General features: G+C 38.5%; 1 protein-coding gene across 9 annotated transcripts in view; it reads right to left on the bottom strand.

Annotated features, from left to right (window-relative positions):
- The window catches only part of SH3D19 (SH3 domain containing 19), a 186,178-nt gene that overhangs the window by 105,840 nt on the left and 59,108 nt on the right, over positions 1–21,230 (bottom strand). For 5 of the 9 annotated variants that reach the window (XM_059697859.1, XM_059697858.1, XM_059697864.1 and 2 more), the window contains one exon: positions 12,042–12,081. The exons of 1 other annotated variant lie outside the window; for it this stretch is intronic. Coding sequence is in view for 2 of the 8 variants with exons in the window: in XM_059697858.1 (XP_059553841.1) it covers positions 12,042–12,081 (40 nt within the window). In the remaining 6 variants the exon portion in view is untranslated. Of the gene's footprint in view, positions 1–12,041; positions 12,082–13,706; positions 13,832–21,230 lie in introns of those variants that run through there. 3 more of the 9 variants (XM_059697861.1, XM_059697866.1, XM_059697865.1) reach the window with 3 other exon arrangements.

Genomic DNA, 21,230 nt, shown 5'->3' with positions numbered 1-21,230 from the left:
GGACAACACATTGTGCCAGGAGCAATATTATCTCCAGGAAACAGGTTTACAATTGAGGGGATGTTTGTACTGGGTGGGGAAAAATAGGTTTACAGTTGTATGTGAAACACAGTTTATTCCTGTATTATTATTTATTAATTATATTATATTATTTCCCACATGAACCTTCTTTTGCCCCAACCTGCATTCTAGATACGTTACTCTAACTAGGGCAATCAGACAAGTGATACTTTCCTCCTATTCTTTTATTTTCCTAGTCACCAAAGCATACTGATTCTCAATCCTTTCCATAAGGAGAGAGTCACACAAAAGTCCTTCTTTGGCATGCCTGCCTTTTTCTGCTGCATTTAAGTGTTGTACAGGATGGGCAGGCTCACTCTACATCTCTGGAAAGCCACTCTACAACTGGAACAAGATTGGAAGTGACAAAAGCTCGTCACTAGGGCAGAATGCTCTGATTCTGAGCAGCGATTTTCAACCTTTTTCATCTCATGGCACACATCAACTAATTACTAAAATTCCGCAGCATGCATGCATACACCTATACACAATTATACCTATACACAAAAAATAGGTATAATTTTGATTCACTTACACTGAATAACTATTATTTTGTTAGCTATTGTAGGGAGTGGCTATAGGGTTAAGCCTCGGACTGATCTGTTGGCAAAGCCACAAACAAGTCCCAGTTTAGAGGGCACAGCCCTCTTAGCATAATTAGACTTGACCTTTTGATACTCCCTAGATGTGTCTGGGTAGCTAATGGGCTGTGGGAGGTGCAGCAAGTGCTGCCAAAACAAGTGAAACTCACAAGAACACTGTAACTATGGTGATCACTACCCTGTTTACCTCTGGCTATAAAATAAAGGCTCAGCTTGCTGTCTGGATCTCTCTCTGTGGCCTCGGGAGGCACAGGGAGATCCACCTAGAGACCCAGCTTATTCTCTTTGTCTGTCTTTTCTACAACCTTCGCCGTCCCCCCCTCAGGCTCACCAAACCTTGGCTGTGCTGGCACAGCACAAGCTATTATCTTTTTCTTTTTTTTACAATCTAGGGAAAAGAGGTCAGTGCCCCTGACTAAATAGTCAGATATTGCATCTTTTAAAAATTCTTGTAGTACACCAGTTGAAAATCACTGACCAAGAGCACCTGATCAAAAAGGAAGCCCCAACCCTCACATTGTATTTTTGGGACCAGGCCTGATTTCTGGTTTTGAGAAGGGTTTTATGTATAAAGACAAGACTAAATTTTAATCAACAGCCGTTTACTATTACTGAGACAGGAGATGACTGGGCTACTAAATGACTATTTAGCAATTCTGTCCCATACTAAGATTCTTCCAGGAATTAGCTAGTATACTTCTGTGGTTAAAAGTCCTAATCAATACATTTGAAGAATGTGATATATGCTATGCCAGTAATAGAAAAGCATTAAAAAAAATTATAGTCCATATATACAAGGATATTTATTAGCTGGGGTAAAACCATAACCTAGGGACAGATTGAGATCCACAAAGATGTATACAAAGTTTACTCAACTGAAGGCTATTTAATATAGATTTTGTAGAACTGTGTAAATAACTGCTTCTAAATTACACTGAAGAAAAGTAAAGAACTAATATAAAATATAACTAACCCAAGGGAAAGAGAGGAAAGAATTAGGATGAAAAATTTAAGGGCTAGGAGTTCTATGTGCTCCCTAGACTGCTGAGAAATGGTTGGCTACAATACCCATCTTGAGAAAAAGTAATAAAACAGGAGCAGCTGCTGTTAACTCCTGCTGATAGTTTAATTTGAAACAACTCCAGAGAAGCCCCCACACTAAGTATTAAGTGCCACACTAAGCTGGCAGTGGTAGGCCAGCTGATAAAACTTTTCAATTACCAACTGATATACCATATAGATGCTTCATTTTCATTCCCATCACTCCCGGGGGAAATGCTAAAGTGACATTTCTTAAAACCACAATAAAACAACATTATATATATATATTTCTCTGTAGAATGACATAAAATGCTAACAATCCTTTCACATCTCCCACTGCAAAAGGATTTTTTCCCCTCACAAAACCTGTATACACTTTAATTTTTCACCTCATTTATAGCATTACAGATGCTATAGCTAAAGTAATGTTTCTCTTATAGCTTAGAAAACATACTGCCAGAAAAGTAATTACACACAAGCTATAGTTTATAGAGGTATAGGAATCAAAACATATGGGCAGGGAAATGCTACAGAATTACAGTAGTTAAACTAAGCCCAGCAGAGCATGACATTTTAATAGACATATTTAGGAAGAAGAAAAGCAAAAACAAGTTAAATCTTTTGCTTTTAGCTAATCTATTTAAACCATAATGTGATGATGATAAAGTGTCAAGATAAAATCCTCAACATCAATATATGATCAACATGAGGGTAACCAATGCATGGTACCATGACCCCTTCAAATTTTAATAAGACTTTTATTTACAAAGTCAGGTGGTAGGTCAGATTTGGCCCATTGGCTGACCTCTGCTTAATATAAATGATATTATACTTACCTACCCTTCTGCAACTTGCTTTTTATCATACACAATTATGCTTTTGAGATTTATCCATGTTGTCATGTTTATCTGTAGTTAGCTTAATCCAAAAAGTGCTATTCTCAGTATTCTTATACAAGGTTCCTTTGGCACATGTGAAAGAATTTCTCTAGGGTATATAATACCTCCTGGGTTGTATGGTACCGGCATTTTCAGGTTTACCAGATATTGCTCAATTGCTCTCTAAAAATGATATATCAAATTCTTCTCATGCAGACTTGTCAGTCATTGAAATTTCTGTGCCAACTGGATGGAAATGAAATGGTATCTCGTTATCATGTTACTACACATCTTCTGAATAGTAGCAAGGTACAGAATCTTTTCAAATAATTAGCTGGCTACTTGGGTTTCCTATTTTGTGAGTTCCCTGATCCTATCTTACTAAGTTACTTGTTTTTTTCTTTCTGATGTACATTTTTTAAGGCTGGACACTAATTTTGCACCTCTGAGCATTGATTGTACAGTCATGACTTGTCTTCTCTCATGCTTTTGATGTCTTCATGTATACAGGTTTTAGATTTTTTTCACATAGGCAAATATTTTTCTTTGTGATTTGTACTTGTTGAGCCTGAAGAACTCTTTCCCAACTTCAAAGTCATAAAAATATTTATTCAAAATGTTTCAGGTTTACTTTTACAATTTCAAGTCTTTAGATTCTACCTGACATGATACAATAAAATAAACTGCATCTGAATTTTTATAAATATGGGTAATCAAATTGTTTCTGCACCATCTATTGACATGTCCACTTTCCCCAATGATCTGAATGCCACCTCTATCTAGCATATAATACATAATTACATGTGTCCATCTGTGTCTGTTGTGGACTCTGTTTTGTTACATTGACTTGTTTCTCTGTTTGCTGACAAAACACTGTCTTAATTACTTGTAAGTCCTTCTCCTTCTCCTGATTTTCAAAAATACCTTGGTTATTCTTGGTCTTCCTTATGAATTTTAGAGTCACTATAATAAGTTCAAAAATCTTTTTTGTGATTTTCATTAAAATTTCATTGAATTTTATGAATAGGTATGAAAGGGGATTTTATAACAGGTGGTTTTAAGAAGCCTTAGAAGACTAAGATTCATATGATAATTTTTGAGAAACAGATTTGGAATTCTCGTTTTGATGCTTTTTTTTTGTCACTGTTGTAAATTATTTCCTTGTAATAGGTAAAACACTTAAGACAAAGTAGCTGGTTTTGCAGCCCGCATAAGTCACTGGGCTCTATTACTCAGTTAGTGAAGTGGTAAAAAAAAAAAAAAAAAAAAAAAAAAAAAAGCTCCTAATTTTCCATTTCTGGCACCAATTGCCACAGGGCTTAACTTTCTCTATTACCTTTAGCTCTTACTTCCCACTGGATTAGTTCACCAAACTGCCGTTCCATAGTACATTTTTCAAGATGTTGTTAATGGCTGTGTTTAGGAAAAGAAGTTAACAAATTCAAACAAAAAATTTTAAATCCTGTATAGTAAATCTCTCACTTGGAGTTTTATAATGTACTTTAGTATATCAAAGACTCTTAGTAGAATCAGAGTAAAGAAATATCTCCAATTTTGTTTTAATTCACCATTTCACAAACTTATTTATGCATGAATTTTTATTTCTTGCATATTGATTAATATCCTACAGAAAAATATTCCATAGGACATACATTTTGGAAATGATGTATTTAAACAAATAAGAAAAAGACAAGAAGGATTCAGATATTTCTGACTTGCACACTGGTCAATGAGCAACAAGAAAAATTTAAAAATGCTAGCATCAGAAGAAAAAGCACCCTGTAAGACTTATAAAAAATGCTAGGCATTGTTTTTTCAACTTGGGGTCTTAGCATTGGGCAATACCTAATAAAACTTTTTCTTTAACTTGATAAGAGTTATGCTTTCCTTCTTATTTCAGCACCAAAATGAAAGAATAGGCAGACATCCCAGATTTATTGATCTCTCACTGTCAAAGCTACAGGAGTGTTTGGTCTTATGAAAAAAAAGAAAAAAGAAATGCATTTCTCTTATCCTTGCTGGGCCTTGAGCCTATCATTCTTGCTGCCAAGTGGCCTGAAGATAACCAACAAACATACCAAAATTAAATGACTTTTTGTTTATATCTTCTTTCTGCTCTATTGAGGCAGCAGGTATTAATCTGTTTGATGCATTGCTGGCCTGGCGGGGTAGCTCTGCTCAGCTGAGGATGGCAAGAGAAGAACAGATCACTGCCAATCTCGGTAGACACCCAAACAGAAAACAATGGCCTTTCTGTTTTGATTGGCTGCCTCCTGCTTACCCCCTACCAGGGATAGAGCCCCAAACCTGGGCATGTGTGCACGATGCCCACCCATCTGAGGCACACTGGCCAGGGCCCATTTCTCCTTTTTTTTTTAAAAAAAATATTTTTTGATTTCAGAGAAGAAGGGAGAGGGAGAGGAAGATAGAAACATCATTGATGAGAGAGAGTCATTGATTAGTTGCCTCCTGCACACCTCCTACTGGGTATGGAGCCCGCAACCCCAGGCATGTGTCCTGACTGGGAATCGAACTGTGACCTTCTGGTTCATAGGTCGACACTCAATCATTGAGCCACACCAGCTGGGCAGGACATTACTTCTTAATGTTGTTGTAACAAACACTCAATAATAGTCATGGGCAAGCTTTTGAGGATCAAGTTCTTCCCAATTTGCAAGAGGAAAATATTGGCATTTCCCTTTCTCTCTTGGAACTACATAGGGCATTTATTCAATAAACATTTATTTAATAGGGGCTTATTGTAGACCAGGCACTATATTAAGCTAGGGTTACTAAGACTGATAGCACAGTCCTTGAGAACCTAACAGTATAAATCAGAAATTAATGAATAAAATATCTCCTGAATACCCTCAAGAGTACCAAAATACTGCCTGAAGTAGAACTACGGAGACTTGAATCCTGACTTTAGAGTAAACATGCTCTCAGAGATTGGGAGTGTAAGTCCAAAACAATGGGTGCTCCATGCTCATAAAGTTGGAGACTTTTCTTTGTTTTCTCTTGTATCCTGAGCCTGGATTAGGGCCTCTCAATAAATATTTATTGGTTATCGATTGTACACAGGGCTGCAGCCATGTGTGAACCTTTTCTAGTCTACCTTTTCCTTGCAGTATTTCCTCACATGTGGTCCATTCCATCTTTGACCAGCTATGTCACAAAAGCCATCCACACCCGCAATGTTCCACCCATAGATTCACATCCTGCCCTCTGGGACTTCATGGAACACACAAAACAGTTCCCTCCACTGCTTCTTTTCATTTTGAAAATTTTAAGTCTACAGAAAAGTTGAAGGAACAGTACAATTAACACACATAATACTTTTCATCTAATCACCGATTATTGATATTTTCCCATATTTGCTCAGTTTTACTTCTTGCTGTGTGTTTTTGTTGTCATGAATCATCTGAGAGTATGTTGCAAACATAAGACTACATCATACCTAACACTTCAGCATATATCTCCTAAAAATAAGAACATTCTACCACATAACAGCATTCCTATTGTACATCTAAAAAGGTAATATTAATAAACTATTATTTGGGTGCTCTCCCACCCAGACACACGCCCACACCTTTCCCTTCCTCCTCTTCTCCCACAAGCATGCAATCCTAAACCAGTGGTTCTCAACCTTCTGGCTCTTTAAATACAGTTCCGCATGTTGTGACCCAACCATAAAATTATTTTCGTTGCCACTTCATAACTGTAATGTTGTTACTGTTATGAATCGTAATATAACTATCTGATATGCAGGATGGTCTTAGGCGACCCCTGTGAAAGGGTCATTCGACTGCCAAAGGGGTTGCGACCCACAGGTTGAGAACCGCTGTAAACTCTAAGGGTCCCCAGGAGACTTGCAACCAGGGAAGCAATGGGCAGAGGAGGCTCCTCTGGGCTACCCTCTGAACCTGTCTCCAAGGCTTCCTTTTCTCTGATTCTCCAGTGAGCTGACATCAGTCTCGCCTAGGCTCACTTCTTTCCCATAACATTTCTAGTAAGCCAAAGCAGCCCTGTCTAGTCTCTCTCCTGCTGCTTTTTCTGTCCTAAGCCCTTCCTTGTTTCACTGTTCCAGCTTTAATAAAAGGACTCTCAAAAAAACCCCAAAACCATTATCTAAAATGAAATTCACATGAATATTTTCTCAATTATCCCCGAAGTGTTTTGTTATAAATATGGATTTTAAAATTCCAGTTTAAAAAGAAATTCAGTCTGTTTTTAATCTTGAATATTTTCCCAGCCTTTTTGTATATTTCATGACATTATTTTTCTTTTTTGCCAGGACTACAGCTCTATATGTGCTAGCTACATGTACTACTGATGCATTATCTGGAAGCACATACTAATGATGATATATAAGTTGACCACTTGATAAAAAATGTGATCATTAGATATTTTTATTGGAAAAGTAATTTCTCCTTTAATAATTAAAAATGGAATAACATATTTTAAGACAGTGTGAATATCTATTCCTCCAACAACTTTTTGCCCAAGTTTTAAGAGCCTCTGATGATTCTTGTCTGAATCAACTATTACATTGAAAATTATAAAATTATGACTTGCCGATTCTGATTTTTTTCTACATGAATGTTTAAAAAAGCCAATGTGTTAGAATCCATTTTCACTGAGACATTTTTGAAACTCAAATTATCTCAGAATTGGCCAGTGGGAGCCTCCTGAAGCTGCCTCCTAGACCTTCTTGACATGACTCCATTAGTTGAGCATTTCCTATCTTTCTGTCACATCAGAAGTCGAGGCTCACTTATACTTTTCCTTTCCCCAGACCTGGAATCAGACATTCCCCCAAGAATCCCCATTCCCTTTTAGTGGGGGATATTGCATTTATGAGGAATCACTTTCCTGGTCTCTTCTACATGCCAGCCCTCTAAATGTTTGAGGCCAGTTATTTCTATCTCATATACCTACCAAAACTTCTACACTTAGGCTAAATTCACCTGATTCCTTATATTGTCTCCTATAACTTAGCTTTGATCTTTATCCTACTCTTCTCTTTCATATTGCCTGTCCCAACTCAGCTGCTATTTTCTATTCCAGGGGTTCCCAACCTGACTATACATCAGAATCACTAGGGAACTTCTTTCATGTATAGATTCCCAGGATCTACTCACTCAATGCTTACTGAATGAGAATATCTGGGAGCATGGGACTGTGTGTGTATGTTTTTTAAGCTCCCCAAGTGATATCAACTACTGAACACTTAGATTTTTCGAGGGCTTGTGGACCCAGAGTTGAATACAACATCAAAAGTACAGTCTAGAGCTATGACATTTTTGAAATATTGGACACTACAATTCTTTCAATGTAATTAAATCAATGCTGACATTTTGGGGGAAATGGAGGCAATAACATAAAAATTTTGACTCATGGAGAATTTGTGAAGAATTAAAACCTTAAGACTTTTCAAATATATTGTTGTCACATCTCCCCACTTCATGTTCAATTTTTCTTTCAGACCTAAGTGTACATAAGGATTTACATTTGTTCCAATTAAAACTCATATTGCTTTATTCAGTCAAACCTTCAGTATGTCAAAGGTCTTATGGATCCTGATTGTATAATCTTAAGTATTTTTTCATCCTTCCAACTTTATGTTACTCACAGTTAAGTATGCTGTCAAAGTTCTCTCTCTTACATTGTCTTTTTCCCCCCCATTACTATTTTTTTTAAGTATTAAAAATATCAATTTCACAAACTTTTCTGATTGTAGTGGTGGTCACATAACTGTATGTTTGCAAAAACTCATAGAATCATACACCAAAAAGAGTGAATTTTAATGTATATGAATTATACCTGAAAAATATCAGCCTTATACTTCAAATAGTTAGCTATATTTCCCCCCCAGATTAGGTCTCGCTAACTTATTTTTGATTGACAATTCCTGCAAAATGTATTGCTATTCTAACTAATGGCAGTTTCATGAATTTTGTATTTTTATTCATTGAGATAAATGCATTCTAGGGTTTGATACCTTGCAAAAGCATCAGGGTTTGGTTTACCAAGCGAGTCAACCCAATGAATGAATGAATGATCATCATTTTATCAGTTCCCACAAGATAAAATGCAAAGAAAAAGTTATAGAATGTGAAATAAGGAGAAAATAATAATAGAAAAATTATAATCCTTCACAGAACGGGTTTTTAAAAAATCAAATTCTTGCCTAGGAGTGGAAGTTAAACAATTTTCTACTGGTAAGTTTGGCAAAGATTTTAAAAAATACTTTTTAAGGCTGATGAAGATCTTGTAAAACACACTGTCACAGAGTGATTAAGAGACTTAAGTAATATAAGCCATTTGAAACTATCTAATAAAAACTTAAATAATTCAATTAGAATACATATATACTAATAAATAAAATCTAGAAGAAATTACACCAAATTTTTAGCAGTAGCCAGCTATCTCTAGCTGATAAAAGGCAGACTGTTTTGTTTTTCAAAGTTTTTAAAAATATTTTTTAAAATTTCTACAATGATTCCATGTTAGTTTATAATTAGAAAGAAAAAAAGCAATACATGCTTAGAAAAACACCAGTTAAAGAAAGGGGAGGAAAATAAACCACAAAAGGGAGGAAATAGGAATATAATAATATTTTGTAAGGATTTAACAGTCACTGATAGGAATTCTCAAAATAAAATCCTATATGATAAAAGCCTAATATACTATCTGGTCGTCCGTTCAACCAATCAAAACGTAATAAGCAAGTGATATGCTAAGGCCGCTCAACTGCTCACTATGATGTGCACTGACCACCATGGGCCAGACAGTCAACCGGTTGACCAATTGCTATGACATGCACTGACAACCAGGGGGCAGACACTCCGACCAGTAGGTTAGCTTGCTGCTAGGGTCTGGCCAATCAGGACTGAGTGAGACAGGCTGGAGATGCCCTGGAGCCCTCCTTGGCTGGCCAACCTTCCGCGTCCCTCCCCAGCCCCGATGGTGCACTGGTGGGGTCCATCGGCCTGGCCCTCTCGCAATCCGGGACACCTCAGGGGATGTTGGAGAGCCGATTCTGGCCCCATGGCAGAACAACTGGTCACTATGACATGCATTGACCACCAGAGGTCAGTGCGCTCCCATAGGAGGAGTGCCACTCAGCCAGAAGCTGGGCTCACAGCTGGTGAGCACAGTGGCAGTGGTGGGAGCCTCTCCCATCTCCATGGCAGCGCTAAGGATGTCCGAATGCTGGCTCAGGCCCACTCCCCACGGCCTAAGCCGGCATTCGGACATCCCCTGAGGGCTCCTGGACTGCGAGAGGGCGCAGGCCGGGCTGAGGGACCCCCTCCCTGGAATGCACAAATTTCATGCACCGGGCCTCTAGTATCTTATAAGTAGTTAATAATTTTATTAAACCTGGACTCAGAAAACTATAGGACACTGAAAAAAGGGATAGAGGACAACATAAACAGATGGAAGAATATACCGTGTTCATGGATTGGTAGAATCAACATCATTAAAATGTTCATATTACCCACCCAAAGCAATATATAAATTCAATGCACTCCCCATTAAAATATCAACAGCATATTTCACAGACCTAGAGTGAACTCTCCAAAAATTCATCTGGAATAAAAAAAGACCCTGAATAGCTGCAGCAATCCTGACAAAGAAGAACAAAGTAGGTGGGATCTCAATACCAGATATCAAGCTGTATTACAAAGCCAGTGTTCTCAAAACTGCCTGGTACTGGCATAAGAACAGACATATAGACCAATGGAATAAAATAGAGAACCCAGAAATCGACCCAAACCACTATGCTCAATTAATATTTGACAAAGGGGACAAGGGCTTACAATGGAGTCAAGACAGTCTCTTCAATAAATGGTGTTGGGAAAATTGGTCAGATACATGCAAAAAAAAATGAAACTAGACCACCAACTTACAACACACAAAAGTAAACTCAAAATGGACAAAGGACTTAAATGTAAGACAGGAAACCATAAAAATCTTAGAGGAATCCACAGACAGTGAAATCTCAGACATATGCCGAAGCATTATCTTCACTGATACAGCTCCTAGGGTAATGGAAACTAAAGAGAAAATAAACAAATGGGACTACATCAAAATAAAAAGATTCTGCACAGCAAAAGAAACCATCAACAAAATAACAAGAAAGTCCACTGCATGGTAAAAGATATTTACCAATGTTATCTCCAATAAGGGTTTAATCTCCAATATTTACAGGGAACTCATACAACTTAACAAAAGGAAGATAAACAACCCAATCAAAAAATGGGCAACAGACCTAAATAGACACTTTTCAAAGGAGGACATAAGGAAGGCCAAGGGACACATGAAAACATGCTCAAAGCCACTAATCATCCGAGAGATGCAAATCAAAATGACAATACGGTACCATTTCACACCTATCAGAATGGCTATCATCAAAAAATCAATAAATGATAAGTGCTGGAGAGGATGTGGAGAAAAAGGAACCCTTGTGCACTGCTAGTGAAAATGCAGACTGGTGCAGCCACTGTGAAGAACAGTATGGAGTTTCCTCAAAAAACTAAAAATGGAACTCCCATTTGACCCAGTGATCCCACTTCTAGGACTCTATCTAAAGAAACTAGAAACACCAATCAGAAAGGATATATGTACCCCTATGTTCATAGCAGCACAATTTATAATAGCTAAGATTTGGAAACAGCCTAAGTGCCCATCAGCAGATGAGCGGATTAAAAAACTGTGGTACATCTACACAATGGAATACTATGCTTCTGTAAAAAGGCAGGAACTCCAACTATTTGCAACAGCATGGATGGACCTGGAGAGCATTATGCTAAGCGAAATAAGTCAGTCAGAGAAAGATAAATATCCCATGATCTCACTCATTTGTGGAATATAACGAACAGATCCAGAGACAGAGAAGCATCAATCAGACCATGAAACCTCAGAGGAAAGGCAGGGGAGGGGAGGGGCAAGGAGGAGAGATCAACCAAAGGACTTGTATGCATGCATATAAGCATAACCAATGGACAAAGACACCAGGGAGGTGAGGGCATGAGTGTGGGGGGGGGGTATAATAGGGGTGGGTGGGTAGGGACACATATGTAATACCTTAATCAATAGAGAAAAAAAATTATTAAAATATTAGAGGCCCGATGCACGAAATTTGTGCAAGAGTTGGCCTTTCTTCCCCTGGCTGCTGGCACCTGGGACCTAGGCTTCCCTCCGGCCTCCGACAGGCACCCGGGACCTGGGCTTCCCTCGCAGCCCTGGCTTCATCCGGAAGGATATCTGGTCTAATTAGCAAATTACACTTTTATTATTATAGATTTTGTTCAGAGAAATTTCCCTATAAAGCATCTTTAATGGCGTAGAAAATTCAAATATACAGTAACTCTAAAAGGAATACATGCATTGTTTCCAAACAATATTTTTCAAATGAGAGCTTTATGCAGAATTATTAAATATTTTAAGTTCATACCTTGAAGAACGATGCTCTGGTTTATTTCGTTCGTTGCGATCTGTAAAGTAAGAAGATAGTTACATGCCAAAATGCTCTTTAGAAGCCCTGGAAAAGTTCTTAAATACCAGCTCCCATACCATTATATTTCATAAGAACTGCTCAAAGGTTGCTGTGTCTTCTTCTGTGTAAGGCTGTTCATCAGAGTTAAGAGGGTTTGTCTGACAGAAGAGGTAGAAAGGACACAGAGAAAGACAAGCATATACAGTTTTCATGGTTGTTTAAAACTGTCTACTTGGAAAATATATCATCACGTGTATTATTTCATTTCAAAGATCTTTGCTGTTTTAAACACTTTGCAAAAAACCAAAACAAATTTAGCTAAAAGAAAGTAAGGAAATTGAGAAACCACAAATTACTCAGCTCCAAAAAATCATTCCATGAATCATGGTTGGCAAAAACTTCTAACAGGATGAGGAGGGGAAAAAAACAGCAGTCAGCTACAGCAACATCTGCAAATACACTAAGACCAGTACAACCTCATCCTTAACTCTCTATCACCCAGAGCAAGTTGGATTTCAATGTTTGAAAGATAATTAAGTCTAATGTGCTTTAGGGCAGTGCTTTTTAACCAGGGGCGATTTCACAGTCCATCCTCCAGAGAACATTTGGCAATGTCTGGAGACATTTTTTTTATTGTCACAGCTAGCATCTAGCGGGTACAGATCAGGGATGCTGCTAAACTTTCTATAATGCACCCTACAACAAAGAATCATCTCATCAAAATGTCAACTGTGCTAAGGTTGAGAAACCCTGCTTGAGGGTAAGAGACAAAAGCTGACTGCTTAAAGTTTTCAAAAACTGCCTCTTTGGGATGCTGTAAAATGTTATCAATCATCTTTAAGACTATTATACATAAGATAAAGAACCACAAAACCCACAGGTTGTCTTTTTCTACTCTGAATAACTTTTTTTTTTTCAATACATACTCAAAAATAAATAAGATCAGTGTTAAGGGAAAACTAACAACAGAAAGTAAAGTGTAAGCCACAATAAAATCCTATGCAATGTTGTCAAAATATAGTTTTCTAAAGTATCTTCTAAATTATTACTAACATAATAAAATTTAACCCTAAAAGAAAGAGTAGACAGGAATTCTTTTGTTCCCCTTAATTTTATTGCTGGTGGAGCAGCATAAAGATAATGAGAATATACTATAAAACATAGTTAAATGTATATATCGATTCTTTCTGAATGGTTCATGATAATTAAGAGATGTTTTCTAAACCAAAAAGTCAGTACACAGGAAAACACTGTTGTCTGAAAGACTAACAAGGAGGAAGACTCGCAATAAAACATGTTTGTTTAGATATAATGCTCTCCCAAATGCACACTGTTAATATGCTTCTGGCTCCAATTTCTCTTGACTTAGTGTCACTGCCACTTTTAAAACTTCTGTTTTAGTTTAACTTGGTTTTACCCTGCCCTTAAATAAAAATACCAGGGTTTTTCACTGTTAAATATTAAAAATTTAGTCACAGAAATACAGCACACATTTTAACCATATTTTCAATCATTCCTCTTCAGCTGTTAGCCTGCTAGTTTTGCTAACGAAAGTAAAGTATAATGTCTCAAAGCAAAGCTAGAAACTGGGTGCAGATCAGATAACAAAGCAACAGCTCTTACCTGAGGCTAACGATGAGCTCAAAGTCTGCCCGTAATACCATTTGTTGTGGCTGTGATCCTAGTTTCCTACAGTTTACTCAGGCATTCAATCCCAAACCCCCCCCCCCCCAAATCTTCCTAGTTGTACAGCACACAAGAGGAGGGGAGAAACAGAGTCACAATGCGTGTAAACAAGACTCAGCATCTGAGGGCTTCCCTGAAGGGCCTCTTCTGATTGGCAGATGTGCTATGACCAGTCTGCACAGCTGGAATGCGGCCACTCAGGAAGCAAATGGCTCGTAGCTCTCCTTCATTCTTGGTTAAAAACAGGAAAGTTTTTAGACATTTTATACTTTCTGAATTAAGAAAATACAAATGCCTCCCCATAGTACTTCTCTATGGAGCTAGTAATTAAAGTCCAAGAAAATAAGTTGATAATCTGTTGAAGGACATTTTAAACATTTCCTCTCAAATTCACTCAGTGTTATATGTGTTACATTTATATGTAAATATGCATACACAGTGTTTGTAACCTATTACTCCTAAATCCCACATAAATTATCCATTACTCACAATATTCCCATCCTCCACCTCTTAACAATGGAAAACAAATTAAAATACATGTTTTTGATGTGATCTTTTTTCTCAAAGTATACAAATAATTAGACTTCAAATTTTGCCATAAGCCATCTTTTAGCTTGAATACATATAAGTATGTAGTGTGTGTATGTTGTGTGTCTGTGTCTACACATATTTTTATATACTAATTTTAAGCAAAGTAATTTTTATGACAGCCAAGAATATTGTGTAATTGTCAAGAAACACACTAGTGGTAATGCTGAATTTCTGGCAAAATAATATGTGGTTGTTATTTTGGTCCAAAAGACAAGGCTGAACAAAACAAAGGACTGAGGATAGATTCAAGATCTGGGTCTTGCCGATGGTAAAAAACAAAACAAAAACACAACAAAACATTTGGATAAAATCCCCGAAGTAAAATGATAACTGACCTATAGCAAACATGGAAATTTCATCTTGCTCTGTGCAGTGTTGTAGTCATATGGACCTTATTTATTTCAAATCAAATACTTTTTGGCACATTCCCCTTCCCATTTTTAATTTAGAGTTTCTAATTTTTAAATAATTAGAAGAAAATATACTTGCAAAGGCTTCCTGAACTTCTACATACTTGGAAATCATATAAATAAACACACTAGCCCAAAGTCTCACCATTTCTACACAAAAAAATATTTTAGCTCTATTTTTTTTTTTTGCAAGAAACTTTTTTCCTCATCACCATTTATCCCCTCTATGCCCTCATCTACCTCCAGCTCCCCCTGCTCCTGCTCTAATTCTAATATTTAGTGCCAAATCCTGCACATTTACTGTGGACAATGCACTAACTCCATGGGCCCACCAAGCTGAGCATAATGATTTAGGTCAAAGATCAGCAGTACAATCTCAGTGTGAAGGTCAGCATGGCTGGATGGCCATGTAAAAGTCTGTTGGTTTTTGCAGCTATATGTATGTCGCAGACACATACAAACAGGGCATGAGAGTACTTGCATTCCCTATCCCTACCCATCCATGTCTCCTGGTTAATAAAGCTAATTGAGGAAATGGAAGAATACCCTGCAAGTAGAACAAAGGCAGAAAATAAGGCAGAACAGGTATAAAGGTGTTGGTGGTGATTGTATGTGTGCGTATGTGGGGAGAGGTAAAGGAGGCAATGAGGAAACCCACAGTACATCAAAGGGACTGAGAATCAGGAGAGTGGCAGGAAGCTGCACTGAGTCAGTGATTATGTGTGAGAATGCCACATTACCCAAATTTTCCTGCCATGATGACTTCTGGTTCTAAGTAGTCTGGTCATACATGATTCTAACGTTTATGTAGTTAGGTGGTATGCCACTTAATATAGAAATGGGCCCCTGCTCTGGCAGAGACAGCTTTTTGAGAATGGTTAGACAGATTCTACTGATGTGTAACCACTCAGGGTGACTCTGAATCGAATAATATGACAAACACTTGGAAATGAAGATGACAAAAATGCAAATGCTATTTTTTGCTTTGATTAAAACTAAGAATGGCCAACTCAGAACTTCTGAGAATCTATTGTACGACACATAGGCTTTAATGATTTGGCTTTGATCACTTAACAGTGAAGTCTTAACTGAAGAGAAAATCAAACTCCATTGGGTAAGAACTTACACTGATAATTTAAGTTGGCAGTGAAAGGTTCCTAAATTGTTCTCTGAAATTAGTGGGAAGACTCAGTCTACATGAATGAATACACCCGGACACACTTGCAATAGAGTACAAAGTGGTATAAAGGAATCTGTCATGTACAAATTGGAGTACTGAAATCTCTCTTTAGAATGAGAATTATCTATGAGGGGATCCTGCATCACATTCTCAAGCATTACTCTCAAATTCCAGCTTGGTTGTACAGTAGGTCCTCGGGTTACATCGGAGATCCGTTCCTACGGCGTGATGTAACCTGATTTTCGCCCTAAGTCAGAGCCCACCTACATAAGCACCTACGTCACTCACATGGAGCACATACACAGCAGTAATGAAGTGAAACAGTAAAAAAAAAAAAAAAATTAAAAGAACGATAACAACTCCTGACCTTTACTTGTGGTAAATAAATAATAAAAAAACATAAAGCACATATGTACGTACGTCGAAATGATGGAACTTTTTTTTTTAATAAATAAATGGGAGATGGCAAAGTAACCACGAAACGACGTACGTCGAGTCCAACGTAACCTGAGGACTGTCTGTAAATACAGTATATTAATTTTTTAAAAACGGATCAATCATCCTACAGTAATGTTTTACACCATTCAGTGTTAGCTAAAGGATCCACATAATCTGAAAAGGAATTCTTTGCAGCTATAATGTCATTACCTCTTTACCTATAATAAGCAGAATAAATAAACCAATGAATCCGTCCATTACAAGACAAAAGATATCCAGGTTTCTAGACTCTTATTTTGATGACTCTTTAAAAGATAACAAAACTGGATCAAATAGAACGTAGATGGAATTTTAACTGAGGCCAAAATTTCAGAAGCTTTTCTAAAATATTTAAATGGTTCTTATATTTAGGCAGAAAAAATTGCAAACCTATGTCTACTTGAAAAGAAGCTAATGGTCACTCTATAATATTACCGACACCGAGCAATACCTAATCACTTCCCTTTTCTAATTCCATTTCATCATCCTTGCTCAGATGGGTTTCCAAACTGATTTTCAGTCACTTTTGAGATTCTCACAGTGACTAGTATATTGCTCTTTTATATGGCAGGTTTTCAATAAATATATTTATTGTTGTTAGCGCTATCTCTTTTGATTTAAAACACCAAGAAATTAAAGACAATTTCTGTGAGTTACCACCACAGGAGAGAAATGAGGCATAATACAGAGAAGTGTACATGACCTCTGCCCACACTTGAGGGTAAGTGGAAAGCTTGGTCTATAGCACTGTCAATACTGATACCTTTCATTAATTCCAATTATAAAGTGCCTAAACTCATTAAAATGCAGCACCCTCTCACACAGGGAGGAGATATTAGAGATAGAAGCAAAGTTTCTTCAGTACAGGAGTTATGTTTCAATAAAGAAACAGTTTGTGGAACCCATTTTCTCCTCCTCATACCCACTATCTGTACCTGCACTTTAGGTTCTGATCAGCACTTGTCTGTGCTGTTGTGTCTTGACTGGATTTTCTGGTTCCAGACCCTTTCCCTCCATTTCAGCCGGGAAACTTACAAATCACTGCATGCCAGAGATTCTGAGAGCATTACATGAGATACTGACAGGGACATCCTTAGCAACTTGCCTGTGCACAGTGAGTGCTCAAAAATGTCAGCTTCCATTATGTCATTAAAAGGCTAGCTATTAACTAGTTGTTGTGACTAGTACTACACTGTAATGATTATACAATTTACTTAATCTGTTTTAACCTCAGTTTTCTCATCTGCAAAATGGGGAAGAATATTATCTTTATAGAGTTTTTGTGAGGATAATGGATTAAAGGATATAAAGAGCTTTTTATTTTGTTACTATTACTCTTACTATCATTAATGTCTAGTCCAAGAACCACCTTCTTCCTGAAACTGTCCCTGACCCCTCTTTCTCTTCAGCATCCTTATACTAATTTCCTATTGCTGCTGTAACAACTTACCACAAACTATGGCTTAAAACAACAAAAATTTATTATCTTGCAATTCTAGAGGCCAGAGTCAAAACAGGTCTCAACTGGGCTAAAATCAAGGTGTCTGTCTACAGAGCAACATTCCTTCTGGAGGCTCTAGGAGAGAATATGTTTCCTGCCTTTTCCAACTTCTCAAGGTCACTTGCATTCCTTGCCTGTAGCTCCTTCTTCCAACAATGGAACATCTTTAACTCTTGCTGACCTCCTCTTCTACTTTATTTTTTTAAATATATTTTTATTGATTTCAGAGAAAGGAAGGGGGAAGAGAGAGATAGAAACATCAATGATTAGAGAGAATCATTGATCGGCTGCCTCCTGTGTACCCCCTACTGGGTGGGGATCAAGCCCACAACCTGAGCATGTGCCCTTGACTGGAATCAAACCTGAGAGCCTTCAGTCCACAGGCCGACACTCCATCCATTGAGTCAAACCAGCTAGGGCCTCCTCTTCTACTTTAAAGGACACTTATGATTACATTGGGTCCCCAGGATAATCCAAAATAATGTTTATGTCAAGGTCAGTTGATTAGCAACCTTCGTTCCTCCTTTCCATGCAATATAACACAGTCACAGATTCTAGGGATTAGGACTCAGGCATCTTTGAGGGGGAAGCTTTATTCTGCCTACCACATCCTATCTGAAATCTCATACTATTTTACCACTCACTTGACAGCACACAATAGTGTGTATTATTATTCAAGATTTTAGGCATGTGTCTGTCCACTTATATCTAATCAGTGTGTCTGAGGGAGGCAACCTGTCTTAGACTCTACTCACAATCAGCCCTCTGTAAATGTTTGTTAATAATGGTTATTCCAATGCCCTCCCAATCCCTTTACTGCCCTGCATCCTTTGGGCTGTAGTAGGTTCATTGTTATATCTGATATTGCTGAACAATATGTCTTCCTAAGAATTCCCATACATAATTTACTTTTTATAAGCCAGTAGTAATTTAAGAGTCACCTTTGTTGTAAAACAATCCACATTTGGTCTAGTCTTTTATCTCAAAGTAGCTCTCATCAAATCACACCACACTTTGGAGGGAAAAAACCAGCACATTTGAATTGAAAGACGAATCAGCTATTTAATAATGGGTTGCTAGTTCTTTTTAATAATTCTTTCAAATGGTTCAACTGAATCATTTTGATTGCTGAGTTCAACTAACTATTGAATCAGGCTTTTTATGACTTGGGTTTTTTTATGTTAGTAGTTTCAGAAATGAAAAATCCGAGCCACCATCTGTATTGCCCCTTTTCACTCCAAGATGAATTTGGTAGAGGCTTAGGAAGATGGACATTTCATCAGGCCACTCAAGTTGTGGGAAGCAAGGCAGTGAGGGGAGCAGAAGCAGGATTAGGACAGGTTGCCATTAACCCTCCTTACCTCAAGCTACCTAATGATTCTCTTAATAATTGCTTTCATACCTCTTTTTGTTACAAAATCTTACTTTTTCATCACATGAAACTTAGGATTTAAGGAAGGATAAAAAGATCGTTTAGTTAAATATAAATCCAATTCCTGCCAAATTAAAAATATTAGGTCTATATTCAAAATATAGGCCATTCCCACAGCTTTTTCTAAAGGAGTCATACATTTTACCTGGAATAAGATATGCTGTAAGAAAGGTAACCTAAGAAAGTGTGGATGAAAAGGAGGCCATATACTAAACCTGACAAGCTCAGGGGAGGCCTGCCTGGTGGCCTTACAAACTTACTAGCAGACTGAAAGCAATCACATTGGACGGTCTGAACATAAAACTTCTTAACTAAAGAAATCATGGTGGGTAGTCAAGTCCTAGGCCATAATCTTTCTTGACAAAGGTCAATCTTTACCTTACCTGAACCTATTGTCTTTTTTGCATCTAAGATAACATACTTTTGGAATACTTGCATAATCCCTGTTTCCAGACCCCTCAGGGACAGTTTCCCACCAGAGCCAGACCACACAGAACCTCTCATTGTTGTCTTGTTCCCGAATACCATCTTTTTGTGCTGTAAATGTTCATTGTTAACTATCCTATACCCACCAATATAAAAGAAGTATTTGTCTCCTTTTTTTGTTTTGTTCCTTTTCCCATTGATTTTTAGAGAGAGTGGAAGGGAAGGGAGGGGAGAGAGAGAAACATCAATGTGAGAGAGACATATGCCCGACCTGGGATCGAACCCGAGACCCTTCCATGCTTGGGCCAACACTCTAATCACCGAGCAGCCAGCCAAGGCAGAAATATTTTTCTCTTCATTTTACTTCTTATCCAATCCCAGAGATTTCCCCACTTTGCTTTCTTCCACCTCCCTAATCAACACTAATAAAAGAGAAAAATGGTAATTGGCGTACGAGCTACCCTTTTCATTGGCTAATCAGGGCTATATGCAAATTAACTGCCAACTAAGATTGGCAGTTAACTGCCAACAAGATGGCGGTTAATTTGCATATGTAGGCACAATGCAGGGAGGTGAAAGGGAAAGCAGGAAGAAGCCCCCTGCCACTGACAGTGATCGGAAACCCAGGGGGGAGCTAAGAGCTGGGGGGCAGGGCAAAGGCGGCCCTGGGGCCGCCTTTGCCCTGCCCCCCAGCCATGATCGGAGAATCAGGCACCTTTGCCGCCCTGGCCAGTGATAGCAGGAAGTAGGGGTGGAGCCAGCGATGGGAGCTGGGCACGGTCGAAGCTGGCAGTCCCAGGAGCTAGGGGTCCCTTGCCTGGGCCTAAAGCGAAGCCCACAATCGCGGGGCCGCTGCAGCTGCGGGTCCCCGCTGCCCGGGCCGGACGCCTCAGCCAGAGGCGTCCTGCAGGGGCAGGGGCGGAGCCCGCGTGATTGCGGCGCCCCCCCCACTGCCACTGCAGGTCCCCGCTGCCCGGGCCGGACGCCTAGGCCAGAGGCGTCAGGCCTGGGCAAGGGGCCGATCCTGCGATTGGAGGGTGATGGGGGTCAACGCCTGAGGGCTCCCAGTATGTGAGAGGGGGCAGGCTGGGCTGAGGGACACTCCCCCCCCACACACACCCAGTGCACGAATTTCGTGCACCGGGCCCCTAGTCTATCATAAATGACTTTTATATAACCCTCTTTATGCCTTCTCTTTTGATTCTCATGTATAAATTAAGGTGCAAAACTACCTTCTCTGGAACACACACACACACTCTCTCTCTCTCCCCCATAAGATTTTTTTTTTAAATATATATTTTATTGATTTTTTACAGAGAGGAAGGGAGACAGAGAGCCAGAAACATTGATGAGAGAGAAACATCTATCAGCTGCCTCCCGCACATCTCCCACCAGGGATATGCCCGCAACCAAGGCACATGCCCCCGACCAGAATCGAACCCGG

Source organism: Myotis daubentonii, chromosome 5, assembly GCF_963259705.1.
Source record: "Myotis daubentonii chromosome 5, mMyoDau2.1, whole genome shotgun sequence".
NCBI lineage: Eukaryota > Metazoa > Chordata > Mammalia > Chiroptera > Vespertilionidae > Myotis > Myotis daubentonii.
Note: the sequence above shows the minus strand (reverse complement) of the source record. Positions and strands in the feature narration are given on the sequence as shown.